Consider the following 12,300-nt stretch of genomic DNA (forward strand, 5'->3'; position numbering starts at 1 on the left):
TAAAAATTTTTTATTGGAGTTCAATTTGCCAACATAGAGTATAACACCCAGTGCTCATCCCATCAAGTGCCCCCCTCAGTGAAGGGCATTTGTTATAAAAATTATGGAATTCCTAAATAAATCCATGTGATTCTGCATAGCCATTAAAAAGGATGAGGTCACCAGTAGGTGGGAAAAAAATATGTAGAACACCATTTATAATATGATCACATTTCTTGTACTTAAACTGTGTAAAAACTTATTGATTTTGAATTAGTCCTAATGCAAAAATGGTGCCCACCACTCTCCTAGAAAAACTCTGTACTCTCCAAAGTTTTCTGGCCCTCCCATCAAATATTTGAAACCACATAAATGTTAGTCTAAATCTGTTAGTTACTCACAGATTTACTGAAAGACTAGAAATGGATTTAAATATCAGGTACCAAAAGAGTTTTAGATTTGTCTCTATTTTTATTTATTTTTATTTTTAATTTTTATTACTTTTTAAAGATTTTATTTATTTATTCCTGAGAGACAGAGAGAGGGGCAGAAAAACAGTCAGAGGGAGAAGCGGGCTCCCCATCGGAGCTTGATGTGGGACTCGATCCCAGAACCCCAAGAGCATGATCTGAGCCGAAGGCAGATGCTCTATCACTGAGCCACCCAGGTGCCACATCTCTATATTTATAATCTATCCTGAATTTTCAGGTGTACAGTATGAAGTTGGATATAATGTTCTGTTCAGTTTCGAGTTTTTAATATAGCAAAAAGTTGAAGTGTCACACAATAATGTTCCACATACTTACAAGAGAGCTTTAGCATATTGAGGATAAAGGAATTCCACTCAGATCAGATTATGAAAGGAATAAGCATTCTGTTGGTAAACTACTGATCTGGAGTCTAAAATCTACATCCTATTGGCAAATTGAACTCCAATAAAAAAATAAAAAATAAAATAAAATAAAATCTACATCCTAAAATCCATTCATTCATAGAAAACCATTTATGTTCATGCTGAATAGAAGCCATTGGAGATACCAAATATTTAATCCACAGACCATTTCAGAAGTTAGGATCTCTAGAATTTGCAGTCAAAATATCCCCACCAATTCCTGTTCCCTCAAATTCTTCATTAGAAATGAAAAGTGAGCAATCCTTGGGACGCCCTCTACCTATGTCTCTGCCTCTCTGTGCGTCTCTCACGAATAAATAAAATCTTTAAAAAAAAAAAAAAAAAGAAAGAAAAAAGAAAAGCAAGCAACCCTCAAAGTCCATGCACTCAAAATCCATCACTTCCCAGTATCTTTCCTTACTATACACCAAACTTTATATAGTATTCCTTTACTTACCAATGTTTTTAGTACTATGTGCTAGATACTGTTTAATATGCTTTATATTAACTGATTAAAATTTCATAACAACCTCTGAGGTATTATTATTATCTCCATTTTGCAGATGAGGAGACTGAGGTGGGTAGTTAATCTTATGTATCAATTTGACTAAGCCATAGTACTGAGATTTAGTGAAACATGAACCTCAATGTTGCTGTGAAGTTGTGTTTCAGATGAGATTAACATTTAGGTAGACTTTGAGTAAAGCTGATGACCCTCCATAATCTGGGCAGACCCCAACCAGCCAGCTGAAAGCATTAAAAGAAAAAAGATCAAGGTGTTGTCCTTCATACTCCCCACCCCCAACTCACCCCAAAAAGAAGGAATTCTGCCTCTACACTGCTTTTTGACCTGAGTTACAACATTAACTCTTCCCTGAGTCTGCAGCCTGCTGGCTTACCCTGCAGATTTCACACTTGCCAGCCCTGACCATCACATGGAACAATTCCTTAAATCTCCACCCTCTACACACACACACACACACACACACACACACACACACACACACACCCTATTAGTTCTTTTTCTCTGGAGAACCCTGACTCATACAACAGGTAAGGGTACTTGGCCAAAGTTATAAAGCTAATAAGTGGAAAAGTTGGAATTCAAACCCAAGTACTCTAACCCAGAGACTGTATTCTTTTTCTTTTTTTAAGATTTTATTTATTTATCTGGCAGAGAAAGAGCATGAACAAGCAGGGGGAGTGGCAGGCAGAGGGAAAGGGAAAAGCAGGCTTGATGCAGGACTCAATCCCAGGACCCTGGGATCATGACCTGAGCTGCAGGCAGATGCTTAACTGACTGAGCTACTCAGGTGCCATTATACACACACACACCACACACACACACACACACACATATATTTTTAAAGATTTATTTATTTTTTAAATTTATTTTTATTTATTTATGATAGACATAGAGAGAGAGAGAGAGAGAGAGAGAGAGGCAGAGACACAGGCAGAGGGAGAAGCAGGCTCCATGCCGGGAGCCCGACGTGGGACTTGATCCCGGGACTCCAGGATTGCGCTCTGGGCCAAAGGCAGGCGCGAAACCGCTGAGCCACCCAGGGATCCCCTTAAAGATTTATTTTAAAACAATCTCTACACCCAATATGGAGCTTGAATTCAGAACCCTAAGATCAAGCTGCCGACTAAGCCAGCCAGCCCCCCACTCGCCTTGTCAACTTGAGCCACTGAATTCAGTGACTGCTAAATAGAAGAAAAAAAAAAAAATCATTTACTTACCAAGTAGACATTGTTTGCTGACTGTAGTGAATAGTACAAATGGACAATGAAAGGACTTTTGCTTAGTGCTAGTGCATCCCTCTCAGCTTGTACCTGATGAGTCATATTTTTATTGATCATATCTGCTTTTTTGACAACCTATGGTAGACAACATAACAATACATTCATTTTATTTTTTATTACAAAGTGTTCTCAGGTTTCAGAGTTGCCTTCGTGAAAACCACGAGAGAGGAAAACATAGATACCATTATTATTACCATCAAGAAACTGTCAGAAAAATAAAAGAAACTGTCAGAAAAACAGCTAATATGGTGAAACAAAACTAAACTTTTTTCAAGAGAACTGCTTATTTTGGAACCCAGTGGCAAAAGAATCACATCCCTTTTTTTTTTAGATTTTTGTTTATCTATTCATAGAGACAAACAGAGAGAGAGAGAGAGAGAGAGAGAGAGAGAGAGAGGCAGAGACACAGGCAGATGGAGAAGCAGGCTCCATGCAGGAAGCCTGACATGGGACTCGATCCCAGGTCTCCAGAATCACACCCCAGGCTGCAGGTGGTGCTAAACCGCTGTGCTACCGGGCTGCCCTCACATCCCTTTTGAGAAGGAAAAAGAAGTAAACAAATGCTCCTCTAGTGCCCTACATATTACTAGAAAAAAAGGGACACCTGGGTGGCTCAACGGTTGAGCATCTGCCTTTGGCTCAGGGCATGATCCTACGGTCCTGGGATCAGGTTCCGCATCGGGCTCCCTGCATGGAGCCTGCTTCTCCCTCTGCCTGTCTCTGCCTGTCTCTGTGTCTCTCATGAATAAATAAATAAAATCTTAAAAAAAAATCCCATTATTTATTTTTAAAATTTTTATTTATTTATTCATGAGAGACACACACACAGAGAGAGAGAGAGGCAGAGACACAGGCATAGGGAGAAGCAGGCTCCATGCAGGGAGCCTGATGTGGGTGGGACTCGATCCTGGGACTCCGGGATCATGCCCTGGGCTGAAGGCAGGTGCTAAACTTCTGAGCCACCCAGGGATCTCTCATTATTTTTTTTTTTTAAAGATTTATTTATTTATTTATTCATGAGAGACACAGAGAAAGAGAGAGGCAGAGACACAGGCAGAGGGAGAAGCAGGCTCCCCACAGGCAGCCTGATGCGGGACTGATCCAGGATCCCAGGATCACACCCTGAGCCAAAGGCAGAGGCTCAACCACAGAGCCACCCAGGCACCCCTCCATTCATTATTCTTATAACAAACTTAAAAGATAGTAATGATCCTAATAAGCCCCCAGGTAATCAGGAATCTAGGCACAGATAATTAGTGGCTAATAATTTTTTTAAACTTCTATTCTTTGATGGATGAGAACTGAATCAGGAGGAAGAATAATAATATGGGAACTTTGTTTGCCTAGAAAAAAAAATCTTGAGAGAACTACTGAAAGTTAAGTCTCAAATACTGTCTTACAGAAAATAGCAAATTACCCTTTTCAAGTTTCAAGGTAATTGGCACAAAAGCAAAACTATAATATCCACACTGAAATTAGAGCACTAAACTGAACAGTCAGTAACATTGAGATCACTTATCATGATGATTAAAAGGCATATTTTTTCCAGAGACTCATTAGAATATTTGATAAAATCATTAATACACTATAAATTCCAGCCTTATATCCTTTCCATAAGAAAAATGAGAGAAATTAACAAAGCTAGCCTCTAACATGATTTCACCTATGATTCCACTATATTGAAAGCTCTGTGAAGGCATGTTTGTTTTGTTCACCACTGGACCCTAGACCCTATACACAAAAGGGATACTCAACAAATACTCTTTGAAAAAAATCAATTGGTGTCTTTATTTCAACAACTGATAATGACTGATTAGGAAGCACAGTAGAAGGAAATGCAAAAAATTGATGGAACATATGAAGCGAGGAAGATTAATTTCAATGAGGTGGGTCTGAAAGGTCAGGGAAAGTTTGAAGAGGAGCCAAGATGAATCTTTTTTTTTTTTTTTTTTAAGATTTTATTTATTTATTCATGACAGACACACAGAGAAAGATAGAGACATAGGCAGCAGAAGAAGCAAGCTCCCTATAGGGAGCCTCATGTAGAACTTAATCCCAGGACCCCAGGATCATGTCCTGAGCCAAGCGCAGGCGCTCAATCACTGAGCCACCCAGGCATCCCTCAAAGATGAATCTTAATATGCAAATAACACAGGTGGAGAAGAGCAGAGAATGGTGGAAGAGAAGCTCTTAAAGAGGAGCCAGCGTAAACACAAACTCAGAGGCAAGATAATACACAGTATTCAGGGACTAGCCAATTGTCTGGGGTGGCTGGAACAAAGGATTTGTGGAAGTTACAGTAGAAGTTTAGTATCATTATTTATTATTATTATTATGATTGCTTTTCTAAGGAGTTTGGACTTTAGCTTGCATGCCACAGCCTAAGGAGCAGATGAAAAAATTAGTGATCCTAGTTAGGAGTCTATTCCAATAGACGAGGTATGGAAAGGAAGGTGTGATGAATCTCAAAAACAGATAACAAACTCCACCAAACCCAAAAACAGATGCAAAAGACTATATATTGTATGATCCCATTTACATGGAATGTAGAGAAAAGGCAAACCTATAGAAAGTAGATTGCTGGTTACCTGGGACTAGGAGAGAGTGCTGCAGAAAGGCAGGAGGTGTTTTTAGGGTAATGGGTATGTTCTAAAATTGGATTGTGGTGATATCTACCCAATCTTTACTAAAGACTGATGTGTACTTTTAAAAAGGAAGGGAGAGAGGGAGGGAGGGAGGGAGGAAGAGAAAAGCAAAAGAAAAAGTGAAGCCCTCTATTTGGGTAGACTTGGGAATGGAATAGAAGGGATTAAAAAAAGGAATATGAGACAGAACTAGACAGGACTAGTTGAGACCTTGGTTATACAGATGAAGTAGTGGAAAGTTAAAATGACTCAAGTTTCCAGCCTGAATGAAAGCGATGAAAGTGATGTTATTAAATGGCGAGAAGGAAGATTCAGTGTTTAAGACGGTAGGTGGAGAGCAATGATTGTTCTTCAAGATATAGGATAGCTATTCACATACCAATGTCCAATAGGAAGCTGGAACTACATCAGCAGTGAGACTGCTGGTTTCTTTCCCTTTTTATGCTCACTCAGTGCTGAAATAAGAGTCATCTGAAAGTACGGGAATGGGTGAGGACCAAGAGCGGCCAGAAGAGCTTCAAATGCTTTTGTAAAAGTATATACTGCTGCAAGGATAAAGGAGTAACATGTTCTAACATGTTTTAGTTTAGTCTTAAATTGTTTCAAATTTAATGTTTCCAACTCAATCCCGGTAAAGGTCAAGGTGGTAAAAAGGACTCAGAAGTCCTGGTGTCTCCTAAGCAGACGCGGTGTGAAAAGAAGGGCGGGGCAGAGGCGAGACACCCAGCCTCCTGGCGCTCACGTCACTCCAAGGAAGAAGCCACCTCACAGGGTTATAGGACTCCCAGAGCCCTGGGGCCTGCCCAGTTCAGGAGGCAGGAAGGAGGCCCGAAGATCGGAACTCTATCCCTCTTCTTACTCCCCAACTCCTTACCTTCACAGCATACAACTTGCCGCCTTTCTGCCCGAGATACACCTTCCCAAAAGCGCCACGGCTAATGGGTTTCACTATGGTGAATTCCTCAATGGAGGGAGGTCTTGGCACCGGGATCCTGTTCGCGCACTCCGCTGTAACCGTGTCTCCGCCACTCTCCGTCTCGCTCCCCGCAGTGGCCTCCATCGTGAGCCAGCCCAGACGGAAGCCTGCAGCATCAACTCCGACCCCTTTCCAGCCGCAGCTCCCGCCAACTGGGTTCAAAGCAAGAAGGCCCCGCCCACGCAGCCCGTCGACCGTGACGTGACCGCGTTGCCGCGGACCCCGCCCCGCGCAGCCCCGCCCCTCCGATCACCTCTTGTTGGTAGGCGCGGAGGCACCCAATGGCGGTGCGGCCGGGGACGCTGGGAAATTCTCCAACCAACCACAGACTCTTCGAGGAGGGCGACCGCGACCCAATTACTTCATTTGTAATAATGGCGGGGGGTGGGGGTGGGGGGCCCAGGCAGTCTTTAGCCTGCAGGGAAAAGGGGCTACTTGGACTTGAAACTCAATCGCAGCGTTGAGGTTTCTCCAGATCTTCAATCGAGGTTGATGGGACCCTGCCCTCATCTCGCTTTTGCTTTGTTTTGTTGTTTTTTTACTCCTTCGCGACCTCGCACCCTCGCGAGAAACGTAAGCCAGTTCGGTCTGGCCAGTGGAAATCACAGAATGTGGAAAAACTGGATGCGCAGGAAGCCCGTGGCTGGCCCTGTCATCTGATATAGTAACAGGATGTAACTTGCCTGACTGAAGCAGGTTAGGACCAACAGGAAGAATTTTCGATTTATTGTATGGAAGATAAAGAGCACCAAATTGTAGCCAAAGATACATGATAGTACCTCATAGTACCTTTATGACAGTTCCTCAAGGGCGAGTCGGAAAAGGAGTATGTATATCGGAAGATTTAAGAAGTTAGATGTTCAAAGATTTAACAGAATCTATGCCGTCCCTGCTTAAAAAACTCCGGCCAGAGAACGTTGTACTGTTCAACGAGAACATCAAGCAGTTTGGGGGCCCCGGCACCTCAGCGGCAATAGTACGTGCGCCAGTCGGTGAAAAGCTGGCGGGCGGACGCATGCCCCTGGTGGTGCGGCCCACCTGCCCCGGAAGTAGTGTTGCATTGGAGCCTTGCCTTCCGGGCAGATTGTCGTTGCGGCAGCTGTAAGAAGGGGAGGCCATTTTCGGGAGGCCATTTTCTGTTAGTAGGAAGAGTAAGGGCTAGACGGGAGGGGGAGAAAAGGGCTCAGCACCTCCCCGCCGAGCCGTGGACAGAGGGGCGCTTTTGGCAGGCGGGTGAGGTCGCTGAGGGCCCGGAGGAGATGTTTTCCCTGTCGAGTACGGTGCAGCCCCAGGTGAGTTTGGCATCCGGTCCTTTTTTTTCCCCCTTCTCTCCTGACCGCGGCTGTTTGCCGTTTGCGTTTCTTAGAAGCTCTTTCTACGTTTGGGATCCTCGGAGGGAAGCGATCAACCCAGAGCGAGTCCTAGGGTTGAGAAGGGCTCAGCGGCCACGCTGAGAGTAAAAGGCGGATGGTGGAGCAGAGACATGTTATGATGGAGACCTTGGTTTATCGAGTTGATAGCGTGGAATTTTTACTAGAGAATCCATCTGGGGTGGGGGTGCAGAGTGAGGATGGAAACGCCTGTGCCTCGTGTAAACGGAGCGAATAATGTTTTCTTCCCGTCTTATTACCCCTCCAGAGATTTTACTATAACGACCCCGATACCCAGCTCTTTCCCTTTTAAATGGAATTTAACTCAAACATATTGTAATAATTTGAATACTACGAATTCATCCTTTTGTTCTTTTTTTCCGGCCAAAAAAGACTAATAAACGGATATATTTTTAAGTTACTGACTGCTTGCGTTGCTATTTTTATTCAGTCTCTTTCCCATGTTTTCATAAAGCAAAAGATAAGGCAGAAAAAAATCATTCCCAGGGTTTTTAATTGTCCTCTTTCAGGAGTAATCACTTGTGACAGTGTTTCGTCCTTGGTTCATTTAAAAATCTTTTTGGTGGCAACATTTTGATACCTCTTTTTTTTTTTTTGAAGTTCTCAGTTTTGCAAATAAACAGTTTTTGAACACATTCAGATTTCAAAATAATTTTTAACAGTTGTTTCAGCATGTAATTTCATTCCTTTGTGTAACCCCCACTTCTCTGGGTGTTTTGTTTTGTCTTGTTGCTAGTATTGGCTGAGTAATGGAAAATGATTATTGGACATCAGTAATGTGCTTACCAGGTGGACAAAACAAATGTGTAATCTTGATGGATGTGAAGAAAAATTGAATAGAAGTTAGCCAGGTGAAGAGTGAAAGGAAGTGAACAGGTATCCCAGGGATATGGAGGGATAATCTGGAGGTCCTGAGATAGGGAAGGGCTTAGCTGATTGGAGGAACAAAAATAAGGCAGTTTGGCTAGACTGTAGTGATGAAAATGTGTGATGACAGAAATGAGGTTGGGGAGAAGCCTTGAGGCAGATGACACAGAAAATAATTATAAGGTTTTTTGGATTTTAAGTGTATTGGGAACCATTGGATGTTTTTAAGCACAGAATGCCATGATCAGATTTACATTGTTAGTAGACTTACTCTGGCTTCTGTGGAGATTGTAGAAGGGCAAGAGTTTTCACTTGCCCTTAAGTTTTCACTTAATGATGCTATTGCAGTAATCCAGGAGGAGATAATGCACCACTACAGTGGAGGCAGTGGTTGTGGAAAGAAGGGGATGAGTTAGGTTTTTTTGTTTGCTTTGTTTTGTACAAAGAATAGAATTTAATGAGGGTTTGGATATGAGGGATGATGGAAAGAAATGTTTCTGGTTTGATAATCTGAATGCATGAAAATACTATTTACTAAGATCACAGTATCCACATAACCAAAGTCTTGGAGTCAGGGTTTGCTAATACAACCCAAGGGAGTGTCGAAAACAAAGAACTTTATTACTTCTTACAAGTGAGGAGACAGATGACTCTTAAAGCACTGTGTGTGGGGGGTTAGTGTAAGGAGCTTTTATTTAGTGTATTAGGAGGTTGGGAGGGAGCTCATAAAGGCACTTCATTTCAATTACTCATGCCTAGTATTTCAGCATGCTAGTGTGTACATTGTATGTTCAAAAAAAATGGTGGAAAACTCTGCCTCTAGGAGATCTTGGTATCATAATGAGCTAAAGGTAACTGCAGGACTGCTCAGAGGGACTTCTTTGCAGTTCCTAAGGGCCAGTCCAGCTCATACTGGCTCACATAAGGGGCTGTCAGGTGAGACACACCTACCATGGGCCTCTGAGGTGAAACACCATGTCTCCTTGGTTGGAACTGTTGGTTTTACAAAACAAAACATATTCCTTTTTTTTTTTTTTAATTTATGATAGTCACAGAGAGAGAGAGAGAGAGGCAGAGACACAGGCAGAGGGAGAAGCAGGCTCCATGCATCGGGAGCCCGATGTGGGATTCGATCCCGGGTCCCCAGGATTGCGCCCTGGGCCAAAGGCAGGCGCCAAACCGCTGCGCCACCCAGGGATCCCAACAAAACATATTCCTTCTCTGCTTTTGTCCCTTCCCTTCCACTCTTTTTGTTGATAGCTTTCTGCCCTCTTTCTTGAGTAACTTCGTATTGCATGCTCACTTACATCTGGAGAAGTCCTACCAGTTATTTTAAAAGAAGTCTAATCTGGCCTGTTGAATACAGAAGTAAACCTTTTAAAACTGAAGTTCAAGAAGTTTATATTAAGACTCAATTTTAGTAGAATTTATCATCAGCTGGATGGAGGGTTAGTGGGACGTGATGTTGGTAGAGATGTTGAAGGTATTTTGTGTGCTGTAGGTAGGCTTAACTGGGCTCATATAAGACCCTTATGCTTGGAAAGATGATAAGCATTTGTAATTCCTGATTGCTTAGTTGATTGAATAGAATCATTTGAATTTAAACTGTGAAGTTAGGAAAGATACCAAAGGCAAACTTTTTCATTGAGGAGAGATCAAACCATCTTTTACTAATTTGAATCCTTTTTTGGATGAGAAGAGATATAACTAATTGAAAGAAAGCTTTTCAGAGAAATAGGCAGAAAATATGTATCTTAAAATAAGTTGGTTCCTGGGTTGCTTAGTCGGTTAAGCATCTGTCTTTGGGTTGGGTCTAGGGCCCTGAGGTCAAGCTCTGCATCAGGCTCCCTGTTCAGTGGGGGAGGCTTCTCCCTTTCCCTCTGCCTGCTTGTGTGCTCTCTCTGTCAAATAAATAAATAAAATCTTAAAAGATACCTGTAGTTTAAAAAAAAAACTTATTCTTTCTCACCCTAAAAAATAATACATGCTCATTGCCAAAAATTCCAAAAAGAAAAATACAAATAAGAAAATAAAAATCCTCCATAATATCATTGCTCAGACATCATATTTTAGAATATATTCCTCATACATTTTACCTCTCCACAAATATGTGTATGCATACTTTTTAAAAAAGATGTAGTTTTACATTAGTTTAACAATTTTTTCATTTTATAACAATGAATTTATTTCTGTATCGGTAACTATGGGATGAAAAGTCTTAACTGGGAGCAGCCCCAATGGCTCAGCAGTTTAGCGCCACCTTCAGCCGAGGGCGTGATCCTGGAGACCTGGGATCGAGTCCCAAGTCGGGCTCCCTGCATGGAGCCTGCTTCTCCCTCTGCCTGTGTCTCTGCCTCTCTCTCTCTCTCTCTCTCTCTCTCTCTCTCTGTCTCTCATGAATAAATAAATAAAATCTTAAAAAAAAAAAAAAGTCTAACTGGAATCTAGAGTCAGATGATCTTGGTTAGAATCTTGTTCATACACTTAACTTGCAGAGTGTGACTTTGAACATGCCACTGAACCTATATAAATTCTTGTTGTCTTCATCAATTAAATAGGAAGTAAATAATATTGTTCATGCCTGTTAAAAGTGTTAAATGAGATAATGTAAAATGCGCATAATACAAAACCTAGCAGACAGGCATGCCTTGAAGATACTGTGGGTTTGGTTCAAGACTACTACAGTAAAGCAAGTATTACAGTAGCACTAATCAAATGAATTTTTAGATATCCCAGTGCATGTAAAAGTTATGTTTGCACTATACTGTAGTCCCTTAGGTGTATAATATATGTCTAAAAATTTAATACTCTAATTAAAAAATACTTTATTGTATTGCTGAAAGATGCTATCATCTGTGTGTGTGTGTTTTTTTAAACATGTATTTATTTTTAGAGAGAGTACACATGCACGCAGCAGAGGGAAGGGCAGAGGGAGAAGGAAAAGGAGAGAATCTCAAGCAGACTCCTTGCTGAATGCAGAGCCCCACACAGGACTTGATCTCAGGACCCTGAGATCATGACCTGAGCTGAAATCAAGAGTTGGACGCATAAGAGACTGAGCCACTGAGGCTCCCCCATCATCTTTGCTTTCAACAAGTCATAATCTTTTTGCTGGTGGAAGGTCTTGCCTCACAATTGATGGCTAATGACTGATTAGGATAGTGGGGTAGTGGCCATAGCAATTTCCTAAAATAAGACAACAATGAAGTTTGCTATATTGATGGACTCTTCCTTTCATGAATGATTTCTCTGTAAGATATAATGCTATTTGATAGCATTTGACCACAATAGAACTTCTTTAATTATTGGACTGCTGCTTTTTTATCAACTAAGTTTATGTAATATTCTAAATTGTTTGTTGTCATTTTAACAATCTTCACAGCATCTTCACCAAGAGTAGATTCTATCTCAAGAAACCACTTTCTTTGTTTATCCATAAGAAGCAACTCATCCATGTTCATTAGATTGCAGCACTTCACTCACATCTTTGGAGTCCACTTCTAATTTTCGTACTGTTTCCACCACATCTACAGTTACTTCCTCTAACCCCTCAAAGACAACCATGAGGTTTGGAATCAGTTTCTTCCAAACCCTGGTTAATGTTGATATTTTGACCTCTTCCTATGAAAATGTTCTTAATGCCATCTAAAATTGTGAATCCTCTTCCAGAAAGTTTTCAATTTTCTTTGCCCAGATCCTTAGGAGGAGTCATGGACTATGGCATCTGTAGCCTTTACAAAATGT

The 12,300-nt window shown here is 41.4% G+C and overlaps 2 protein-coding genes across 6 annotated transcripts in view; one reads left to right on the top strand and one right to left on the bottom strand.

Annotated features, from left to right (window-relative positions):
* The window catches only part of MASTL (microtubule associated serine/threonine kinase like), a 96,021-nt gene extending 88,776 nt beyond the window's left edge, over positions 1-7,245 (bottom strand). For all 4 annotated transcript variants that reach the window (XM_041765732.1, XM_041765730.1, XM_041765731.1 and 1 more), the window contains exons 1-2: positions 6,197-7,245; positions 2,615-2,752 (exon numbers count right to left, since the gene is read on the bottom strand). In XM_041765732.1, coding sequence (XP_041621666.1) covers positions 2,615-2,752; positions 6,197-6,382 — 324 coding nt within the window. In that variant the 5' untranslated portion in view covers positions 6,383-7,245. The remainder of the gene's footprint in view (positions 1-2,614; positions 2,753-6,196) is intronic.
* A 167-nt stretch (positions 7,246-7,412) lies between these two features.
* Positions 7,413-12,300, top strand: part of YME1L1 (YME1 like 1 ATPase) — a 46,424-nt gene continuing 41,536 nt past the window's right edge. For both annotated transcript variants that reach the window (XM_041765733.1, XM_041765734.1), the window contains exon 1: positions 7,413-7,590. In XM_041765733.1, the coding sequence (XP_041621667.1) occupies positions 7,558-7,590 (33 nt within the window). In that variant the 5' untranslated portion in view covers positions 7,413-7,557. The remainder of the gene's footprint in view (positions 7,591-12,300) is intronic.

Source organism: Vulpes lagopus, chromosome 8 (genome assembly GCF_018345385.1).
Source record: "Vulpes lagopus strain Blue_001 chromosome 8, ASM1834538v1, whole genome shotgun sequence".
NCBI lineage: Eukaryota > Metazoa > Chordata > Mammalia > Carnivora > Canidae > Vulpes > Vulpes lagopus.